Here is a 22,899-nt window from a genome sequence, read left to right on the forward strand (position 1 = left end):
CATTTGTGTTGCAAATACTACAAGGGAATGTTTGTTAAACTGTTGGAATTAATGTGTTTTAAATGGCCAAAAAACTCAATTAATACGGAGTTAAGGTTGCCTGGTGATAGCTTGTGCCCTTGAAGAATATTGAATTCAGCAAAATTCAAACTTCTAAAAACGAGGAAGTATAGAGTTAAGGTAAATGCCCATACAACCTTAACTGTCCCCCCCTCTCTCCCCCCCCCCCTCCGGAGCTGGCAATAGCCTTTGGGAATTATGTGCATGCTCTCAGCTGCATTCACTGAGTTAGGTGTAGCTGTATTGAATGGTGGAGGAATAAACTGGGGCAGCTTGGGAGAGCTGTGATTGTGATAAGAGGTGATCTGGGATTTGCCTGAAGAATGTCCTAGGACTGTGGTGATTGTGATATGAGGAAATCTGAGTCTGAGTGCGTCCCTGTCTCCCCTGATGTGTGTTATCAAAGCAAAGATGTGCACGTGTACCTTGAGGGTCCAGTCTGCATCATTTCAATACAGAATTGTGTAGATAGTGTTAGTACCAAGGCACTGGGATCTTCTTGCCATGAATATTGTTAGTAATGAGGTGGGATATGAGAGCAGTCTGTGGATTTAGTGATGGGTAGGGGAAAAGTATAGGTTCAGGTGATATCCTGTGTGGAGGTGTCATGGGGTTGTAAACAGTATAAAGTAGTTAAATTGTATGAGTGTGGTATTCGGTTGGGGGTGTAGACTCAGTGTATGAGCATAGAGCAAGTGCAAGTAATGCCTGGCCATTACAGTGAAAAGGCAGTGTGTGAAGTATGTGTGGTATAGATGTTCTGGGGAATTGCTCAAAGAGAGCAGAGTTAAGGTTGTATGGACATTTACCCTAAATCTGTATTTCCTGCTTTACAGAAGCCTGCATTTTGCCAAACTGAACATTCTGGAAGAGTCTGAGATTTCACTTGGAAACCTTAACTGTATGTTAAGAAATTTTTTTGCCATTTAATTTCCTAGTTTTTTTAAAGAGAAATGTGTGTTGGTGGGAGTCAATGGTCATTGAGGCAGTTGTTCTCACCTAGGTTTGCAGTTCATGTTGCTGTGGGTAGGTAGTAATTAAAAGACCTAGCTTTTTATATAGTGCTTTTCATCAGTAAATCTCAAAGAAATGTACATCGTTATCTCCATTTTACAGAAGTGAAACTGAGGCAAAGGGAGGTGATGTGACTTGCCCAGCCAGTGGCAGAGCTAAGAATAGTCCCAGTCCAGGATTCATTCCACTAAGCCATACAGTTGCTATGCAGTTCCTAAATGCTCCTTTCCTCCCCCCTGTACATTTTGTGATAGCAGAATGGGGCTAACGATTGTTCTTTTGAAATGTTTGCAATGTGCAGTTGCAAACAAGGCCAGTGAGAGAAATATCATCCATGGTCTGTGACCCAAAACTTGACAGTTTTTTATTAAATGGTGGTTACAGTAATTTTAAGTGTGAGAGAGAAGACTGGTATATGTCTCCTTTTACCCCCGACACATGTACCCCCTCCCCCACCAAAATTTCCAGCTCCCCCTCTCATCCTATTAAGCCGTTAGTTTGCTCTGTAGAAGCTATTGACATGGAAGAAGTTGTTCTTTGCTGTCTCCTGCCCTGTGCTGCTGCATACATATATCACAGGCAGCAGCTTACTGGAGGGCTGCATGCTATCTTGGTTATGTAGCCTGAGCTGGACCCAACATTCCCAGTACCCACCCCGAGCTTGGACTGCTGCCTCTGTTTCAGCCAGACTTCCCAAGCCATGCCCACAGTCCAGCCAGTCTGCTGCTCCTCCAAACCAAGCCTCTTCTCCACACACAGTGGCTAGCCCCCACACAACACACAAGGTTGGAGTGCATATTAGCTATCCATTTTCTGGATTACAGATGTTTATTTTTTTTGTCATCATTAGGTCCCTTCCCCCCCTCCCCCCCCCCCCAGATCCCAGCTCAAATGGAGGAGCAGGGAAAAGGCTTCACATTCCCCGAGGAGAGCAAGGTCTCCCAGATACCAAGAAACACAAGGCGCAGAGCTCAGAACCCTGTAGAGGGGAGGGGTAGGGCTCCCCAGATCCCAGCACACAGAAGGGGATAATTTGGGGCTGACCTGCCCTCTGTAAACCCCTGACTTCATCTGCCTTAGAAAACACGCCTTATGATGAGACTCCAAGAATTCAGTCTGTTTGCCTTAACACAGAACGTTAAATGGTGACTTGACTACAGTCTATAAGTATCTACATGGGGAACAATTATTTAATAATGGGCTCTTCAAACTAGCAGAAAAAGATATAACATGATTCAGTGCTGGAATTTGAAGCAAGACAAATTTAGACTGGAAATAAGGTGTACATTTTGAACAATGAGAATAATTAATCATTGGAACAAGTTACCAAGGCTCCATCAATGACAATTTTAAAATCAAGAATGGAGCATTATGCCTACCTTTTTTATCTTCAGATTTCTGCCCTAAATTGGTTTGAGTTCGGAGTGCCTGGGGTGGTGGTTTGATCCATGTCTATAACATATCCTCAGTTAGCTTCTCTCTCTGCAATGATCAATGTAATTGATTAGGCATGTCTACAGTGCCACTTTACAGTGCTGCAACTTTCTCGCTCAGGGGTGTGAAAAACAGCCCCCTGAGTGCTGCAAGTTTCAGCACTGTAAAGTGGCAGTGTAGACAGTGCACCAGCACTGGGAGCCACACTCTCGCACTGGTAGCTACTCCCCTTGTGGGGGGTGGGTTTTTTACAGAGCTAGGAGATCTCTCTCCCAGTGCTGGTGCTGCAGCTACACAGCCATGGCAGCGTGCTGCTGCAGTGCTTTAACGTTGCTCGTGAAGACATACCCTTAGAGTGCATAACTGGAGATGCAAACTCTTTTTCAAATAACATTTTAATTTGATATCTTCCCCCGCTTGCCGCCCCCCCTCCCCGAGCACTGGTGAGTGCCATGTACTCAGTTGTGGTGACCTTGGTGCGATGAACCGAGTGCTGGTTTGATCTCAAATTTGGATCACTGACCATAAACCACGACCCCATGTGATGCACCAAATTTCAAGGGCATCTGATGAACAGTATGGATTTTAGAGCACAGAGGGTACGTCTTCACTACCCGCCGTATTGGCGGGTAGCAATCAATTTCTCAGGAATCGATATATCGCGTCTCATCTAGACATGATATATCGATCCCCGAACGCGCTCCTGTCGACTCCGGAACTCTACCAACCCGAACGGCGGTAGCGGAGTCGACATGGGGAGCCGCAGACATCGATCCCACGCCGTGTGTCACCATCATATCTAGGGCTGCAGATTTGTTATGGCATTTTTTATCAAAAATTCCAGAACAGTCATGATAAATTTGCTCAAAATTAATGGGTTTAGGGGATATGATGTGTAAAGTCGCAGGTACGAAAATTCAAATATCTGTACTTCCTTAAATACAGTATACATAAATCCCTTCCATCTATAAACACAGGTGAGACACAAAGGAATCTTTTTATTATTTATTATTTTTAATTTGGTCTTAACAATAATTATGTGAAATGAAGTGACACCCTTTTAAAAAAAATAGAACTAGACGAAATGACATGCATGTGGTGCATGGTACGGTTATATATTTAAGTTTATTCTGGCGTAAGATGTTATAAATAGATATGTTTTTATACCTTGGTGGAACACTGGTCATCCTGAAGTACATGTTTGTATGCAGAAAATGATCTTTCTGCATCAGCACTATTTACTGGCACAGTCAAGCACGAGACAGCAATCACGGCAAGTGTTTGCAATCTTATTTCAGGTTTCTCCAAAACTGATAAAAGTTGTTGCTTTGCATTTCATAGACAGTTTTGATGTAAGCATGGTATTCATTCAGTGCTACGCTATTATCTTAAAGTGTATTAGCCTCAGATGCTTCTCTCTCAGGTATGATGAGAGATTTTGTTTGATTTGGGTTACATACTAGACAAGCATTGAAAAATGTTGCTGCAGGCTAAGTGAATGCGGCAGGAGAGTTGCACTGCATGTATGTTTCATTTTTTTCAGCACTATTAAGGAGTACTTCTTTGCCCACTACATGCTCATGTTCATTGGCACTGCTCTTCACTCACATGCATGTACTTGGTCACCATATGTGAACGTATCACAGGTTCTTCATGTTTTGTCAAGGTATAAATGGTAGGCAGTTCATACCTCTGAGATACTCAGCTGTTTAAGGACTTCTAGTAACTGGCACAAATAGATGACATCTGCAATGCACAAACTGCTTCATTGATTGCTCCCTTCTTTGAAAAAGGAAATGTAGTCCTCTGTGAGCTAAGTGGAAACACAATGTTAAACCTGCTGTTCTAGTATGTTATAACTGGACTATTTCCTTCATCTTCCAAGTGCATACAAAAGCAAGCTTTACATGCAGGGCAGGCTATAAATGCTTGCTTCACAATAATAACCATGTCATTTCTTTTTTTCAAGGTTCTTATGTCACACGTCACCAACCAGGTTTAGGTGAGCAACATATGTCACGTGCACTTTTATGCTCTGCTCTGCTCCCAGGCCTTTTTCATATATGTTGCGTTGTCTGATACAACAGCAGTGTTCTGGTCAAAGCAAACTTTGTATTTATCCAGTGTTTCCCATGTTGCTTGGCTAATAGTCCTAAAGTTCAGAGTCCAATGCCCCACAATTCAACAGAAGTACACTTAATTTAAATTCATGTTTACATGTGGTTTGCTGAAAAAAGCCAATATGTTGATTTTCTACATCTGTGGTCTCAAGTGACAATGCCAATTCTATCACAAATCTTTAGCTTTTCTTTATTTTCTCTTACGTAATTTTCAAATACTCTTGGAAAATAGAATTTCTGTAGATGGCACTAATTTGGTATGATTCCAACGTTTTTCAGGTTACACTGTAAATACTTCTTTAAGGTACATTGTTGGGGGCTTTTGGTGGCAGATTTGGTGACCAGAGCATCAGTAAGCTTTAAAAAGTTCAGTCTGTCTATGAAGTTGCTCCTGTTTCCTCAAACACCTGACAAAGTTTCTTGCACTTGAAATCTGAAGAGAGCAGAGAACAAGATCTCTATGTTATGTTTGTGGGACGCTGTCTCCAAATGTCTATCTCAACTTGCTTGATTGTAAATTACTGGTACTCAGTATGTTGGGGCGGGGGGAATTCCACTTTTATTAAGCTATTTTTTGAGAGATCGTGCCGATTGGTCCCTTGCACTTGTGTGATATTTTACCAGTTACCAACACCATAATTTCAGACCAAGTCCTTTGTTTGCAAAGTAGTATTGTGCTTGCAATATTGCTAAGGAAGGCAGCTGACTTGTCAACAATAAATTATGTAATATGTAATTTGCACAACTATCAAAAATCCAACATAAATTAACTGTTACATAATTTGTTCAGTTATGAAAAACACAATTTTTAGTACCGTAGTTAAGTTCAATGCACTTGATTAGTGTTCCCAGACTTTTCACTAAGGTGACCCACAACTATGTTGTGTTTTTTTTTTTTTTTTTTTTTGCAACCCACCTATGATCAAAATTAATGGATAGGGTGGGGGTTATATATGGGTTATATAAAATAACGTGCCCTATTACCTTACTTAACTAACAAAATTCCCTCTTGTCTAATAAGGTACTTCTTACATGAAGTTCTTTTCAAAGAGGTTTTTCAACCAGCATGGCTGAGACCCTCCTTTCATAAGACCAAGCCCGCTGGCAACTTGTCTCTCCAGTGAAGGATGCATGGGCATCTCTCTGCACCCCTAGCTATATTAGACCAGTTCTTTGTCCCCACCCCACCCCCTTTGTTCACTGTTTCTTTTAATTTCTTGTCCTGAAGTCCCCGCCGTCTCTTTTGCATTTGACTCAGCATGCAAATAGACTTCCCTCATAAGACATGGAATACACTGTGGTCAGCCAGGGAGATAAGTGTGTCTCCCTTCTCCTGTCTGGTGGAACCTGTTTTAAGACACATTACTGTGGCCGACCTGCCTTTAACTACAAGGCTTTAAAAACATGATTTCCCAGGCATACATCTCATTATATATTATCCACACATACATTTTTGAAAGATTATGATGACCAGTGTGACACAGGCTTTCAGTAGAGACCTTACAAGACACTTTTTGGTGAACTAGTATGTAAATACTGGACCCAGGGGATCCCTGTAACCTTTATGCACACTTGTGCCCTCTGCCAGTTGGCATCAAGAGATCCTTGGGTCACAGCAAGCTCATACACATTTGGATAAACATTCTTCTCAACTAGCACTTGCACTGACTGCACAGTCAAGGTCTCAGAAGAAGTGAAGCAACAGAGGTTTCCTGTGGGTTTTGGACTGGATTCGCCACCCCAAGACACAGGCTGGGGTGACTGTAGAATGCTTTAAAGTATTGCTCTGTAACTGCCCCATGTAGACCCATGATTAGGTACCTTTTAGTTCATGCCAGCAGAGTCTACACAGGGCAGTTAAACCACAGTGCCTTAGGGTGCTGTACAACTTACCCTCCTAGTTACCAGCATAGACTCCAGAACCCAGGTAGATCCAGGGGTGTAATGAAGTGATGCCAGGGAGACCAGCCCACTCCTCTCTCCATCATGGAAGGAGAGAGGGTGAGGGGTGGAAATTTGCTGTTACCCTCCTATCTCTCAGCCCCTCCCCCAGTAAGTGAGGGGAGCTATTGAGACTGGGCAGCTGGTGCTCTGTACTGCCCTCCCACTCCTTGGTGGCTTTGTGTCAAGTTCTATTTGGATGGAAATTCAAATTCAGTTACATTCATAAAAACAGTATTTACGTTTTTTATTAAATAAAATTACCTTAACACTACTAGATAATATGAAAATGTTTATCAAAACATGTTTTACATTTAAAGCTGATTAAACAAAAGAAGTACATGTAGGTGACGAATTGAACTGATTGTCTCTGTGTTCTTCAAGTTAGAACTAGTAGATCTCACGGTCTCACATCTAGTTTGTATTCATAGACTGGAAGAAGAAAAGCTTTCCTGCTTTTTTTCAACTCCCAGTCAGAGTCTCAACTTCGAACGAACTGTCATTGAACTGAATAAGCTGAAATGCAGAAAATATTCTCTCTGTACCTGCAGAAGAGGCTACTGCTGTCCAAAGCTGGTTTAGCATTTCAGCAACCTTTGGTTCCAGGTGCTTAGGCAGTGATTTTCACCAGTTCAGTGGTTTTGACTTTCTTTAAAACTTGGCAGCAAATACATACTGCTAAATATTTTTTGTATATAATTTAGATGATTTGAATAGATTATAGTAAAATTAGGCTTTAACATGTGTTTATCAATCAATTTGAAATTTAAGTTTAAAGAGGCTTATTTAAAAAAACAACCAACCTGTATTTAAATAAATAACTAATTTAAATCTAATTTTGTAAATTTTTAAAATCAATTTTATATTTTTATTAACCTTGCTGTATGTCAGTAGTAATCTTTAATCTTTAACTGAATTTTTTCTTTGTAGTGGCCTCTAGTTTTAGAACTATTTCTTTATAAAATTGCTTGAAAATTTTCATAGGTGACTTGGAGTAGTAGTCGCCTGTATGTGAGAGCTCAGTATTTATTTCAGGTAATGTTCAGTATGGCATAGGTTATTCCATGAGAGGGAGAGTACATTTATATATAGCCTCTTCATGATCCTGCTTGTGCCACCAGTGCAATCTATATGATGGAAGCTTCTCCAAGCAATACCTGGCAGAGGAGCACTTGCACGCCCTCTCCTATCCCTTAGCATTCAAATATTCTGAGGGCAAGGAAACATGGTACCTGCAACACCAGATGGAAATGAAACTTGCTGGATCTGATGGAACCTGGAGTTTTTTTCTCTGGTGTTTTGATAAGTTTTTTATTTATATTTTTTTAGTATAGTTTTTCTTCTATTATAGTTTTACTGATAAGTGGTGCTGTTTAGAGTGAGGAGTTGTGGTTATTTTTAATATAGGGTAAGGCTTGATCCCTGCAGGATGACTGATCTAAAAAAAATAAAGTGGATTTTAAGATATGCTTTCCTGTCTGGCAGTTTTCCAAATTTGGACAATGATGTGAAGTAACTAGCATGTCTTGGCAAAGGCTATCTGCTCTAGGTTTATATCTAGAGCATGCAAGGAGAGACAGAACAGACTTCAGACACTCTTATTTCAGGAAGCCCTATTAGATAAGCCTCTCAGATTTGAGAAGGTGGAGCATGAAGAAAAAGTAGTTGTATCTGCTCCATTTTAAGCATCTGACCAGATTAAGGTGCCTCATACAACTAGAATTGGCACCAGAATTACCTCTGTGTGCTCTGGTGGTCAGAGCATTAAATCTGCTCGAGGTTCCTAAGGTATCAGTTGTGGTTCTGAGGATGAAGGCTGCTGCTAAGACAACCACTGTTAGGGCCAGATCTCATACAGGTGATTCATTGGATCCATGGGATTTGGATCAGTTCTCCTTCTCTTTTCCCCTTCTCTGTTCCCAGACAAAAGTCAAGATTGGTTGCACAAGGCAAACCTTGCCTAACATCTGAAGTTGCAAATACTAGGATTTTCTTGGAGTCAAAGATGTCTAACGGCATGAGACTGGCACAGACAGTAGTATTGGCTTTAGCACCAATATCAGAACTGAGAAAGACTTATTAATGTCCACCACAGGGAAAAGAGTCTTCTCATTTGGATCCAGAGGCTCTCTTATGGAGAGAGAGAGAGGGGTTCTGATAGTTATTTCTTGGGCCTCTGTTCCTGAGAAGAGGGGCAGGTCAGAGGACATTTTCTTTCTTTTTTTTTCCTCCAGAGTTGTTGCCTCTTTCCAAGATTCCAAAGGGATCACTGGGCAAATCTTTTTCTTCCTTAGGACCTACATGTTCTTGGATTCTGATGTTGTCTCAAAAAAAAAATCTGTTATGGATCTGAGATCGGATCTGCAATCAGAAAAGGATCAGAACAACCTAAGGAGCCACTTAAGTTTCAACCACTTAGGTCAGGATTTATTCCATCTCATGGACCTTTTGGACCTCCTCATCCTATGGGCATGTTTCCAGACTGGGGTACTGACAAGAATGGTATCATTTGGCTCCATAGCCATATTGGTCCCCATATAAGAAATTTATGGGATCTCCCCAGTATGGCTGATATAGAAATGTGCCTGCTTCCAAAGATCAGATCAAGACCTCTTGGATTCAGTAGCTGCAGATAAATCTGCTACTCTTACTGTAGTATCTGATACTTTGTCAAAGGAAGGTGAGGAAGTAGTTGAGCACGTAGAACAGCAGCAGTCAGAGAATGAGATTCAGACAGATTCTTCCCAGAATGAAAATGTGGGCATAATTTCATTTTCAGAATATACTCTGCAGTTCCACAACCTTGATCGTATTCCTTTATTGTTAGTTATCTTTGGTGACAGTGGAGGAAGCATCACTTCCTGTTTCTGATATTTTGGGAGCTCCCTAAGAAAATAGAGTATTTTTGCCTAGTTGAATGGTCTTTTACAACCTAAAAAAAGCTATATGGGCCACTCCAGCTTCCTATCAACCTATATCTGAAAAAGCTGATGAACTGTACCAGTTACCACATAAGGGGTTATTTTCTTACTCATCCCAGTTCAGATTCTTTAGTGGTAACAGCTATGAGCAACAGGTACGGTGGAAGCCAAGCACATTTTACACCCTATGACAGGGAGGGAAAGAAATTGGGTACCCTAGGGAGGAAGATGTTTTGTTTGGCTGGTATTAGGATAGCTAATATCAGGCTGCTGTGTCCTATTACAAATTTCATTTATGGGATAAGAGGACCACTTATAGAATGCTCTTAGAGCTTCTTTTAATGCTTTGGATTCTGGTGCTAGAGCTTTATCATGTACTGCCACATTGAGAAGATATGCTTGTTAAAAGTTGAGGACCTTCTGCTTTGAGGGTGACTGACTTCTCAATAATAAAACTGATCTTTTGGAGACTAAAAAAAAAAAAGAGGCAATTCTGTACTCCTCCATCGTCTCTGTATTTTATTTGTCACATAGGCATCAACAGCCTGCTTCCTCTCAGACCCAGCAGAAGAAAGTCATTTCAATCTCAAAGTCAAAGTACTCTTCAGCTTCTATATCTTCGTTGAATTGGAGAGCTCAGATTTGACATGAGACTCAAGTGTGGCCAATCAGTGGGCATTAGTTTTTCCTACCCTTTTCTTTGAAGATAGTCTGACTCATTTTGCAAGCCATTGGAATCTGATAACATCCAACAAATTGGTATTCTCCAAATGATTCAATGAGTGGGAATATTCAGAGGCCACTCGAAGAAGAAGAAAAAAAAGGTTGGTTACTTCTGAGAGTTCTTTAAGATTTTTTTTTTTTAAATTCACACTCCCTGCACTCCTTCCTTTCTTTCTGAGTCTTTACAGCTATATCTGAGATAACAGTGGAAGGAACGGAGGTGGTAGAGGGCACTGTGTGCCCCTTTTTATAGCCTCACTCTCAGAACGTTTGCAGATAGGGACAGGAGGAGTGGAAGGGGGCATGCGAGCACTTCAACAGGCAATGCTTGGAGAAGGTTCCACAGTCTAGACTGCATTGGCAGATATGTTCCCATGAGTGTGACTATTCCAGTTATAAGTAAGTATACTTCATTTCTTAAAGACCTGAAAGAGATGAGAGAGAACTGGGTTTGTACTTTTTCTTGCTGGGACTTAAAGGACTGAAAAAAAATGCCACAAGCATGTTTCGCCTTTTAAAATGTGAAATCTGGAATCTCAAGTCTTTTCTCTGCTGTTTTTGCTGGAAGTCCTTGGGTGGCCTACAGAACATTTATCAGTTATGGAGAGAATTCATTCAGTTCCAGTTTAGGGTTAGTGTGCACCGATTATAACCAATTCAGGAGTTTTGGTTTCAACACTTACTAATAGGATAGCCTGCTCCTTTAGCAGTTAGTGTAGTTAGGCCCTTATGATATACTTGGTACTTCTTTACCATTAATAACTATCCTAAACTGTGTTACATTCCCAGTGGCCTTGCAAAATGTGACACTTAGTCTGTCTCTGAAAATTATAACCACCCAAGACACCCATTTACAGTCTATGGGGTAATACATTAAATTAGTGATGTACTTCAGGAATCCATTTTAATTATATATGGTGTTAAAATCTGTCTTTTTAACAGGATGTACATTTTGGAGATGAAAAAGGATAACTTATGGTTTTACAGAATATAAAGAAATACTGTCTGACATGATGGCAAAAAATGTAAGTATTATAAGCCAAAAGGTCTACCAGTTACTCTGGCCTTTTGAATTTGGCCAGGGATTAATTGTGATATTAGTGTAAATTATAGTACATGGGCGTGGTGTGTATGAGAACCCCCTATTGGGACAGTATAAACACTTCCCCAGTATTTTAAAAATATTTATCTTCTTTCACAGCCCATAGGAGAATTAGCTTGATTAGTTAACAGAAATGTTGAGGAAAAACCTGTTAACAGGTAGCGCAAAAGCTAAGTCTAAGAAATAAGTATTGCATTTATTTCTGAAAAATGATGAGCTTCATGGTCATTTTTTCAGGATTGAGTTATACAAGCTATGTCCAACTCCTATGAAAGTTCTGTCTTCTGTACACAAGTCCTGTCCAACTGATTGACAGTTTAAATGTTTTAGTTGAACATAACCCCAAACTCCCATGACAGCTATGGAGCTCAAATCTTGCTGTTTTTCTTCCTTCATCTAACCTTTCCTTTTAGTTCCTACAGCTGAAAAACTTCCTCCAGGCTTTGTCTCTCATTTTGATTACTGCAACCTCCTTCCTGTGATATTCCTAAGGCTAACACCCACATCTTCCTCTTTTGGTTCATACAAAATGCGGTTGCCAAGCTTCTTTGCCCAGAGCTTTCACCATGTCATTCTTGTTTTGCATATCCCCACTGGCACTTCAGTTTTCCATTGCATCAAATTCAAGTTTGTTGTCCTCACCTTTTAAGGCCCTTCATATAACTAACCCCCCGCCCCCATTTAATCTCATTTTGTGTTGGGCCTTCTGCCCATTTCTTCCCCTCTGTCAGTGATGCTAGCCTTGAACACCCTTGTCTGCTTCCTTATTCATGAAACACCCTTTCTGAACTGATTTGTAAGGCTACTACTCCCTCTTTCTTCAAATCCCTCTTGAGGTATGTGCCATACCACCTCCCCGCCCACAAGACAAAATCAGACAAATAACTGATTCCTGTTTAATTTTAAGGGGGGGAATATTTTCTAGTGAGTTAGAACCATTAAATTATTCCTATGTAAGTGAGTTTTGATTGCCAGTTAAGTCCAGCTACTTCATCATGGTTGCAATTGCTACTCTACACACTCCACAAACGTTAGCCTGTGGTAAACCTACCAATGTTTGTACCCTGGAACAGATGTATGGAGTGCCTAGAGACTAGCATTTATGATCCTGTTAGTCATCTTAAGGTAACTGGTAATCAGTGAACTCAGGCTCAAATAGAATCACAAACTTCAGTCTAGACACAGCCCAAGTTATAGTTACAGTTTTGTTTTAAGTTAGTTTGTAAGCTCTTTGGGACAAAGACAATCTCTGTTTGATTGTGCAGCACAGTGGGAATTAATCCTGAATGGGGCATCTGGGCATTACCACAATATGAATAAGAAAGGTACAAATAATTTCTTTTTAGGTCGCATCTAATTGGCAGATCCCCGACCGTGTACTGTTGTATGAAATTGTTACAGTTACATAAAGAGACCATGTTGGAGGAGGAACAAACCTAGGAAACACTTTCTGGAATGTGCTAGTACCTAGTTAATTTTTTTAATCCTGAGCATATAGCTCTTTGAGACTTGAAGATGAACTTAGAAATAAGACTATTTTACACAAATGTGTATACTGCTGTCACTCAAATTAATTTTTTTGCCATTTGAAATGGAGCAGATACTTCTGCCATAGACTTTGTACATCAGACTTCAGCTCACAGCAAATGATTGAGTGAGCTATAATGGTAATAGTGACTAAGGAATCCCAATCCTAGGAAACTACCTTTAGTAGCTGTTCTGTTAATTTTAATGCTTTGTACTAATACAAAATGAACATCAAAGTCATTGTGTTTATTTTAATGTATAATCTTTACCTGAGCCACTTCTTAAAACTTGTAACTTCTGGAATTACTCTAGAATCTTTGCCTCAACAAAGAGGTGCATAGTAGGCATTTCTAATCAAAGTGTACTTAAGTGAATAAATACTAAACAAATCTTTACATACAAGCCAAGCTCCGATCACTACAACTAAAAATAATTGTCATTATATAAATATCTGGTCTACTTTTTAAAAGTTTTGTCAGCATAACTATGTTGGATAGGAGTGTTTTCTTTTTTAAAAATAAATACTTTTTTTTTTTAAATCACAACCCTAACAGGCATACTGTGCTGGCAAAAGCCCTAATGCAAGATGTAGTTATATTGCCCCAAAAGTGCTTTTGCATAATAGTTTATTTAGTTGGGGAAGCTGGTAGGAAGTTATACCAGTGAAAGAACTCTCTTACTGGTATAAACTGCATCTCCATTGGAGGGTTTGCTGGTGTAGCTATACCAAGATCAGTATACAAGCAAACCCTTTCTGTTGTAGTTGTACAAGGTCTAAGATACACTTTGAAGTGTATCATTAATTCTGGTAATAGAATCAGTTTCAAATTAGTCACTCTGGTAAAATTCCATTGTCAAGTACTGAGAAAGGTGCAAGAAATTGCCTTTCAGACTACAGAAGTGTCAACTGAATACAGTTAATTCTTCATGATGTGTTGAACCCTCTGTCAGAAAGATATAAACTAACTGTCTACACAGCCTATGGCATTTCTTTAGTGTGTCAGGTGCATTCTAAACCTCTTTTTACCTGGAATTTGTAGAATTACTCAAACTAGTTAAATTTTAATTAAAAAAAATACTGTAACCTAGAAAGGGGAAAATGAGGTGTTTTTGTTGCTTGATGATGTATAAAACATTTTTTCAGTAAATGTATTTGCCCTTTAAACATTTCTAGTTCTTGTTCCCAATTGCCAGGTACAAAAATCATAGGTGACTATTCACTTTCACAATATGCATTGTTTCATTTTATTCATAAGGTGCAACATAAATGTTTAGCATTTATTGTGGAAATTATTAACAAGCAACTTATCATGTCACAGATTAAATTAATCCTATATCTTTACAAGTAGAAGAAATTGAGTGACTTAAAACGCTTCAGACCTGTAAATTCTTGCCAAAGGTGAACAGAATATTATTTTCAAAATGTTTTAAAATATTGGCTACGAAAGAAAAGTATTTTCTCTCATTTTCAGTGTGAAGATTCCTTTTTGAAAGTAGGCTCATCTTCAATTTATGTAGATTTTCTTGTCAGTCTTCTGTTTATTGGAGTTACACATTCTTGTTCAATATAGTTTATATCAGGGTTTCTCAAACAGGGGTCGCCACTTGTGTAGGGAAAGTCCATGGTGGGCCGGGCTGATGTGTTTACCTGCTCCGTCCGCAGGTCCGGCCGATCACAGCTCCTACTGGTCTGCTGACTGGGAGCTAGTTGAACTGACATCCATCAGATTACCCATCTGTGTCACCTGCCAGGTTATTTGGTATCTCTTGGTTGGGGACACTCCTTTTTCCTCTCTCCTGTTAATGTTCTCTTGTAATCTGCAGGAAGTGAAGATAATGCATATTGCTCCCCATTTTTCTTATACTGATATGTTACCCCTAAATTATCGAAATAGCTAATTCCAGGTTTTACCGTTTAAGGACATTGCAACTGGACTAAACTGCAAGATTTTGCCAGCACTTCACTTGGCTGCTCTCCCCAAACTCAAGAATTCTTAGAGGTAGGCCCAGGTTAAGCAAGTCTGAACTGATTTGATAGATGCAGAATGAGAGAACCTGGAGCAGCTGAATATAATGTTCTAGTGGCCCAGGACCTTTCCACAAGTTCAAATAATCATCACCTGGTTAACATTCTTTCTGACTTTGTTCTTGACACCCTGTCAGACATGGCAGGGAAGACAGTTACACCATGAAGCCTTGTCCTTGGGGACAGATGTATTTGATTTTCCATTCAGATGGTGGAGTTAACTGTTTCCCAGTGAAACCTCAGAGTGTTGATCTGGAACCTCAGTTGAGTGCCTTGTTACTGCTGTTCAGTTCCTCTCTCCTTCCATGCTCGGAAAATACTTGAGATAACATAGTTCTTGGATGATGCTTTCTGGAAAAAGAGCACAAAGGTATTTTAATATAAACTTTTGTGTTATGTTTGAGTTAGTATGCACTCTGGACAATAGTTTTAAAATGGTTTGAAACCCACTTCTCGGTGGTCTAGACATGTGTCATTAGTCCCTGCCAAGGGCGCTGAGGTAGCTGTCCCTCTTATACATGGTTGGGTGCCAGATTCTTCCGGGGGATGAGGACCCTAGAAAAGTTAATGCTTTGCATAATACCAGTTTAAATTGATGGCTCAAAAGATTGCCATTGGCATGCACAAATTAAAATCCCTCCAGTTTTTTCTGGTGGAGGTGTGGAATTGGAAGTAATCTTTTTGGTCTGTCTATGAGCCAGAGTCTGTGTTCAGACCCAATACTCTATCTTCTTAATTTGCTCTAAACAGGGCCATCCTTAGGGTACCAGGAATTGGGGCGACTGCCCTGGCCCTGTGCTTCGGGGATCCCTGCAGGCGGAGGTGAGGAGGAGCACCCCTACCAGAACGCACCCCCACCCCATGCCTGCTGCGTATCAGATCAGTTTTGCAGCATCAAGAAGCGCTGGGTGGGGGGGGGAAGGAGCAAGGGTGCATCATGCTCTGGGGAGGGGAAGGGGTGGGGGCAGAAAGAAGCAAGGCAGGGGTAGGATCTTGGGGGAAAGGGGTGGAGTGGGGGCGGGGCCTGGGCGGAGCCGAGGGGAAGCACCCCCCACAGCAGATAGGTGCTGAGTTTCTAATGTCCCGTGCCCCGCACTCCCCTAGGTACGGCCCTGGCTCTAAAACCCTTGCAAGTGTCAATATATATGCAACTTCATAGCCTTTCCTAGAGCTAGGTGGGCAATGAAAACTATTCTTCTGTTGGTTTTCAGAAGTTTCACCTGTTCCAATCTTGATGCACTTGCCATGGTCCTGGTATCTTCATATTCCTCTCTTCATGAAACTTTGCAAATTTAGTGTATTTCAGTCTTCAGGCTCTTGTGCTTTTGAATTTAACCAAGGTATTATAATTGTAAGCTCTTTTGGGTTGGACCTTGTCCATTACATACTTATAAAGTGCTCTGTTCATGTTAGGAATATTTATTTATATAATCCTTAATGGAATTTAGTTAAGCTCAAAGTTAACTAAATGTTAAGACATTCAAAAGTGTGTTGTGGTGGTGGTGGTGGTGGTTGTTTGTGTGTTTTTTTTTTTTAAAGTCTTTTCAAACCTGTCCTGTGTCTTTGTTCTCATGGTGCACCAAGTCCAAGACAAGTCTGAAATAGTGTCAGCAGGCAAAGTCCTGTCACTCTGAAATGGCTTCTGATTTATTTCATACTTTCCAAACAAATGCTTCTCCTGAAGTAAGTGGGAGAAATTGCCAAAATTATTTATTTTATTTTTTTTCTCTCAAGAAAGTTAGATGAGGTTCCAAAATAGAACTTAGACTGGAGATAGGTTTTTGTTTTTTCCTTTTTTCTCCCCCCAACCATAATTCCATTTACTGGATGAACATTTTAAGAAGCCCTAAATTACCTTTTTAAATGAACATAATTGTCAGGTTCAGCCCCTGCAAATGATCTACTTGAAGTGCAAGCAAATTTGAAGTCATTCAGATGGTGTTGATTCAGTGTAGGTCACCTTTTATTTCCCACCTGGCCTGGTAGCTTCAGTGTTATAAGTATTAACTCTTCATAACAGAGCCACAGTTTAGTGAGGTACAGAAGTATAGTTTGTACTATCAACTAGATAAACTGTTTTGGCAATAAGGCTGTTCTGGTTTGGCTTGTATCAAATCCCAAACAATGGTGGTGGAAGAATAATTTAAAAAATCTTATATGTTCTTAAAAACCTGTCACTTTTCTTTGTTTTTTGTGATTTTACTACTTTATAAGTGAGAACATATAATATTTCTGTGTAAGTATAATTAATTAATTAATTTGAGAAGTAGGTGGGATATTTTTCTGTTAGGTTTTAAACCTTCTCTCTCTCTGAAGGAGGTATAGAGGAAGAAGCATGAACTCAATTACATCGTTTTATAACTTGTATTTTGAACATCCGTAACACCCTTTGTCCAAAACTTTCAAGCTCATGAATAAGCCTTACAACATCTCAGTGAAGTAATTCTTATCTTTTCTATATCATCATCGTTATGTTCCCATTACACCTCTGGGCGTTTAGGGCAGTGACAGAGCTCCTCTACTTCTGTCTTTTTCTGGCAAGTCTTTCAATGGTTCCACAGCTGTTCCCCAGTTCTTTGCCGTGTTGTTTTCAGGTGGCCTCATTTTCGCTTGCCTTCAGGTGTTCCTCTTATTGCTGCTTTGGTGATGGAATCAGTTTCCATCCGAAGCACATGGCCAATCCATCTGCAGTGCCTCCTGGCAATGATGGTGCTCGTATCCTCTTGGCTGCACTGTGTCAGTAGATCTTGTTTTGAGATTGTTCTGGGCCAAAAGACAAGGAGGATTTTTCTGAGACAGGTTGTATGGAATTAAGACAGTTTTGACAAGTCATACTTTCTCATTCCCCAGCATTCTGCACTATAAAGTAATGTTGAAAGTACGCAGCTCTAATTAATCTTGAGTCTGGTTTTGGTGTTGTATTTTGATGCTTTCCAGACTGTATTTAAGCTCCTGATGGTGTTCCTGGCTTTACTGATTTTTGTTCCGGATGTCCTGGCTTGTTCCACCATCCTGGTTGATGGTGCTGCCCAAGTATGTGACTGTTGCTACACTGGTGAGAACATAATCTTCTATCCATACTGGTGGTGGTGAGGCAATATTAAAGGTCAAGATATCTGTCTTATTGTGGTTGATTTTCAGTCCAGTTTGCTGGCTGACTGCATTGAGTCAAGTTGTTTTTTCTTGTATATGGATAGAAGAGCGAGATCATCAGCAAAGTCCAGGGCTTCAAGGGATGAGAAGGGTGTCCATTTAATGCAAGGGTCTCAAAGTCCCGACCCGCAGGCCATCTGCGGCCCGAAAACCTCCCCACTACGGCCCGCGGAGGAGAGACACATGCAGACATGTTGCTGGCAATATCTGCTGCAGGTGCCGTCCCCTGCAGCTCCCATTGGCTGGGGGAGAGGGACAGAGATACCATCGCTAGCTGCTGGGCAGGGTCAGCCATGGAGTCAGCATCATTAGTTGCCGGGCAGGATCAGCCATGGAGGCAGTGTCACTTTTTTCCAAAATGAATATAAACAAGTCAAAATACTGAACACAACTATCTGATGCACACCTTGCTGCAATTCTGCAGGTTTCATCTGCTCAGTCACTGAGGCCAAACATCAACAAACTGACAACTGAAGCGTTTCCAGGTGTCTGGCAAACACTAAAACTCTCTCTGGCAGGCGAAGAATTGTATACAGTTGATTGACAATTTTATTATTTCTAAGAAATTGGAAATAAAAAATACAATATAAATGTTTTCTTTTCTGAACACCATCTTCAGTGACATTATTGGCCCGCTGGGAGGGTTTGAGGACCGGCACTGGCCCTAAGGTACATTGCGTTTGAGACCTCTGATTTAATGCCTCTTGGCGTGTCTTTTGTTGTTTGCTGCATTATCCAGTCAATGGCTGTGTTGAAGAGGATTACAGACCTGAAACATCCCTGATGTACTCCTGTTTTGACTTCAGAACTGAGCTCACTGTGATCAACACTGCATGTAAAGTTGAAATAAAAGCTTTTGATGATTATATGGAAAGGGATTCCACATGCCTGCAGAATGCACCATAGGCTGGTCCTGTGAATGTTGTCAAAAGCCGCCTCAAAGTCTATGAAGTTTATATAGAGTTGCCATTGCCATTCTAAGCATTGTTCTGTTATCCTCTGTAGAGTGAAGATCTGGTCTGTGCATCCATGCTCTTTCCGAAAACCAGCTTGCTCTTTTATGAGAACACTATGAACTGCCTCTGATATACGCTGGACTATGATCTTAGAATGCTTTAATTGGCACAGATAAAAGTGGTATTACACACCAGTTATTGCAATCTCTGAGAGTTCCTTCCTTTGGTATCTTCACTATAACCCCGTTGGTCAACTCATCTGGCACTTTTTCCCTTTCCCACACTGATCTAAATAGAGAGGCCAGGATAGATGCTGTTATCTCAGGATTTACCTTGAACAATTCTGCATTCAAGTTATCCTTGCCAGGAGCTTTCCCATTTTTTTTAAGGATTTGATGGCTTGAATGATCTCTTCCTTAGTTGAGGTGTCTGTGTTGATATCAAGATATTCTTCTGCCTCCTGGATGTTTGCATCCTCTGTAGTTGGCTCCCTGTTCAGCAATTCTTTGAAATGCTCCGTCCAGCGCATTTCTTGTTCTTTTTCTGTTAGTAGGTGGCCTTGTTTGTCCCTGATGAGTGTTTGTTGGTGTCTGCTGTTTACCACTGATAAGCCGCATCATTTTGTAGATGGTTCCTTGTTCACCACAAGCAGCTGCATCCTCTGCTTGTGTTGCCAGATTATTACTGTTTGTCCTCTCACAAGGCGTTTGACCTTCTGGTGTGCCTTGCTATGCTTCTCGCAGTATTTGTCCTTTAGCTTCTGGGATTTTGTGTCTAAAACTTTTTTCTTCAGGGTTCATCTGGTTTATATGGCATTCCATGTGCTGGGTGTAATCCACTCCTTCCTCCTTTTCTGCCTGTAGCCTAGGCTTCACTGCTCTGTTTATAAATTGCTGTTACTTTTGTCAAACTTCTTGTTGATCTCCTCATCTGCATTTCCCTCCTCTTCATCCAGGTCTGCAAGTGCATGAAACCTGTTCTTTAACTGCAGAACAAAGGCTTTTTATGTTTCGGGGGCCTTTAGCTTGTCAGTGTCATAACATCTATGTCCCTTGTTTGGTGGACCCACACTTCTCAGTTTTAGCTTGATGGAGGCTGTCAAAAGGTGGTGGTTGCTGCCAACATCTGCACCCCTTCTCACTTCACATCTGTCAGTGAGCGTCGCCATTTGCTGTTGATCATCATATGGTCAATCTGGTTCTTATCTCTGCCATTTGGAGAACACCATGTCAGCTTGTCACCAGGTCATTCATTTTACGGGAAATCAACAAGCCTCTCTCTGTTTTCATTCATGGTGCCACACCCATGTCTTCCCATTGCTCTGTCATTATTTGTGTTGTCCTTACCGACTTTGGCATTCACATTTCCCATGATGATAGATAGGTGGTGGTGTGGTACTCTCACTAACTCTACCTGTAATGCAAGGTTGAATTTGTCCTTCATTTCTTCATCACTGTCATTTGTCGGAGCACAGCACTGAATCAGGGTGATGATATTGTGTTTCCCTTTCAGTCTGGCTCTCATAAGTTTGCTGCTGATGGACTTCCATTCAAGCAGGGAATGCTCCACTTCCTTCTTCAAAAGAATGGCAACACCATCATGGTGTTGTCTATCATCTCATCCAGAATACAGCAAAGTTTCTCCGAGGCTGCTGTTAATCTTCCTGATCCTATTCATCTGCTTTCACTGACACCCAGGATGTGTAAGCTGTAGCATCTCATCTCTGCTGTGACCTGAGCTAGCTTCTCTGTTTTTCGTTGTTTTCTGTATGTTCCAAAAACCAAGTTTGTTTTTGTCTTGGTGTTGAGCACTTCAGTCTTCATGCCAGTGGCTTCCTTTCGGCTTTCACTGCTGGCAGTCATACGGGCCATTGACTCCTGAAGGCCATCACACACAGTAATGAAAAATTTCTCCATTGCTGTTTCTGTAACTTTTTTTTTTTTTTTTTTTAACGGGACAGGGTTGTTATCCCTGTGTCTGTTTTGTCTGGCCTCTCTCCCACAGACCAATCTGGCATGGTTTAACCTTCCAGCATCAAAAAGCTTCCACTGACACAGACTCTGGGGATTGTTAGGGCACGCAAGCTGTCCCACCACAACAAGACACAGACAGCAGAGGACAGGCTTTTCTATATAGGATCTTACAAATATCTGACCGCCTTCCAGTAGTGCATTAAGTTATGAGACTAATATTTGTCATGTGGTTTGTTCTTGCATGTTTTTTCCAAGTTGGAAAAGTGAATGCAGTGGCTTGTTGTGGTAGGTTTTTTAAAATATATTGCTATGTATTAATTTTAGAGAAAGCAAAGTCAAAGAAATGTGCCTTGCACTTGGAGCAATCAGAAATATCCCAATTTGGCACAAGGCAAAATAATTTGGTGTGGTGGTGTCTTACCAAAGGTCACAAGTAATAAAGAAATACAATCAGAAAATTCTAACAGGCAATCATTTTCCTGTATACCAAAAGATTATATTGAAGTAAGTTTTTAATGCCTTTGTATGAAGTATCATGCAGTATTTGAAACCCACAACAAACTTGAATGAATCATTGGTCATATTGTCCCACTCTTTTTGAAGCAGGATTCCCCATTGCTTTCTATGAGAAGTCTTCATTAAAAATGAATGGGATGATGCTGCCTTCTTATGTCACACTTCCATAGGTCTGTGCTGTCTAATTTCTCACACATTTAAGATTCTAATTTCAAAGTATTTCTGAATTATTTTTTTTTAAATAGTCTAAACTTTTATAACTTAAGTGGAAAATACAAAGTATAAAACTTTCAGGAATCTTTTAAATAGGCTAATACACTTTGTTTCCCTCTAGTTATGTATCAAGTTCAAACTTAATACCAGTTAATCTTTTTGTGTGGAAAGAACAGAGAAAGGAAGAAGAAAGGAAAAAAAGTAGAATGCAGGGCGGGGAAAGATCATTATAAGAAAATTGAAAGTGACTTAGAGCATGGCGTATAAAGAACATTTAAAACATGTCTTTAAAGCAGATATTCTTTACCTCTTATCTGCGAAGTTAGGTCATCCTAAGAACTGTTATAGAATATAACTACTTTCCTTGGCAGCCAAAATAACAGAAAGGAAGCTGCTCATATCCTTGCATCAAATGCCTTGCAAAAGAGGCTGTTTGCATGCACTTGTTTTCTGCGGCAGTGTTTCTCAACATTTTTGATTCCAGGGCCCAGCTTACTGCCTTGCTAAACTGTCAGGGGGATCTCAGGGACTGGTGCCAGTCCATGGACCTGTCATTGAGAAACACTGTTCAACAGAATACATCTGCTGTCTCAAGTAGGATATTATAAAAAGCAACAGAAGGGAAACAGCACTAGCAGATAAATACTAAAATTGTGCTTTAGGAATATTAAACGTGACCTCCACAGGAGGAAAAAGTTGGTCAAGTGCCTTTTTTTCATTTTTGATGCTTTATAAAGTATAAAAATGACCAGATTTTTTTTTTTTTTTTAAAGAGTACATTCAAAAAGTGGCTAATCTGAAAGACTGACTAGAGAGCTAGTGAAATGGAGACCTCACAAGAGCCAAGTTGAACTATTAACAGGAAAATAGAATGTCAGACCATGTAAAACTTTTTTTTATTAATGCATTTTTAGCTTCAATGACTATGCAACATTTTGAATTAAGGAAGCTTTTGTTAAAGATTCAGCAAACTCATCCCCTAAAAAAGAGGAAATCCCAATAAAAACAAAACAAAAACAACTTTGCAGGTAAAACTCTTTTGGTTATTGACATCCCCAAAGGGAAAGAATATTCCTTGCCAAGTTCATATATAACTCTTCTGCCAAGTATCAGTGGCATTAACTGAGGCTAGGTTTAATAATATGTCTAGGGGATTCTTTAAAAATAAACAAAAGGTATGGCTTGAATCCCTATCTTAACCATTATCCACTCCCAGGTTT

The 22,899-nt window shown here is 40.3% G+C and overlaps 1 protein-coding gene across 12 annotated transcripts in view; it reads left to right on the forward strand.

Annotated features, from left to right (window-relative positions):
* TFDP2 (transcription factor Dp-2) overlaps nucleotides 1-22,899 on the forward strand; it is a 171,817-nt gene that overhangs the window by 22,818 nt on the left and 126,100 nt on the right. For 4 of the 12 annotated variants that reach the window (XM_039488589.1, XM_039488590.1, XM_039488580.1 and 1 more), the window contains exon 2: nucleotides 897-961. The exons of 2 other annotated variants lie outside the window; for them this stretch is intronic. In XM_039488589.1, the coding sequence (XP_039344523.1) occupies nucleotides 897-961 (65 nt within the window). Of the gene's footprint in view, nucleotides 1-896; nucleotides 962-4,477; nucleotides 4,511-8,874; nucleotides 8,989-10,024; nucleotides 10,315-11,155; nucleotides 11,239-22,899 lie in introns of those variants that run through there. 6 more of the 12 variants (XM_039488582.1, XM_039488586.1, XM_039488593.1 and 3 more) reach the window with 4 other exon arrangements.

Source organism: Mauremys reevesii, linkage group 9 (assembly GCF_016161935.1).
Source record: "Mauremys reevesii isolate NIE-2019 linkage group 9, ASM1616193v1, whole genome shotgun sequence".
Lineage (NCBI taxonomy): Eukaryota > Metazoa > Chordata > Testudines > Geoemydidae > Mauremys > Mauremys reevesii.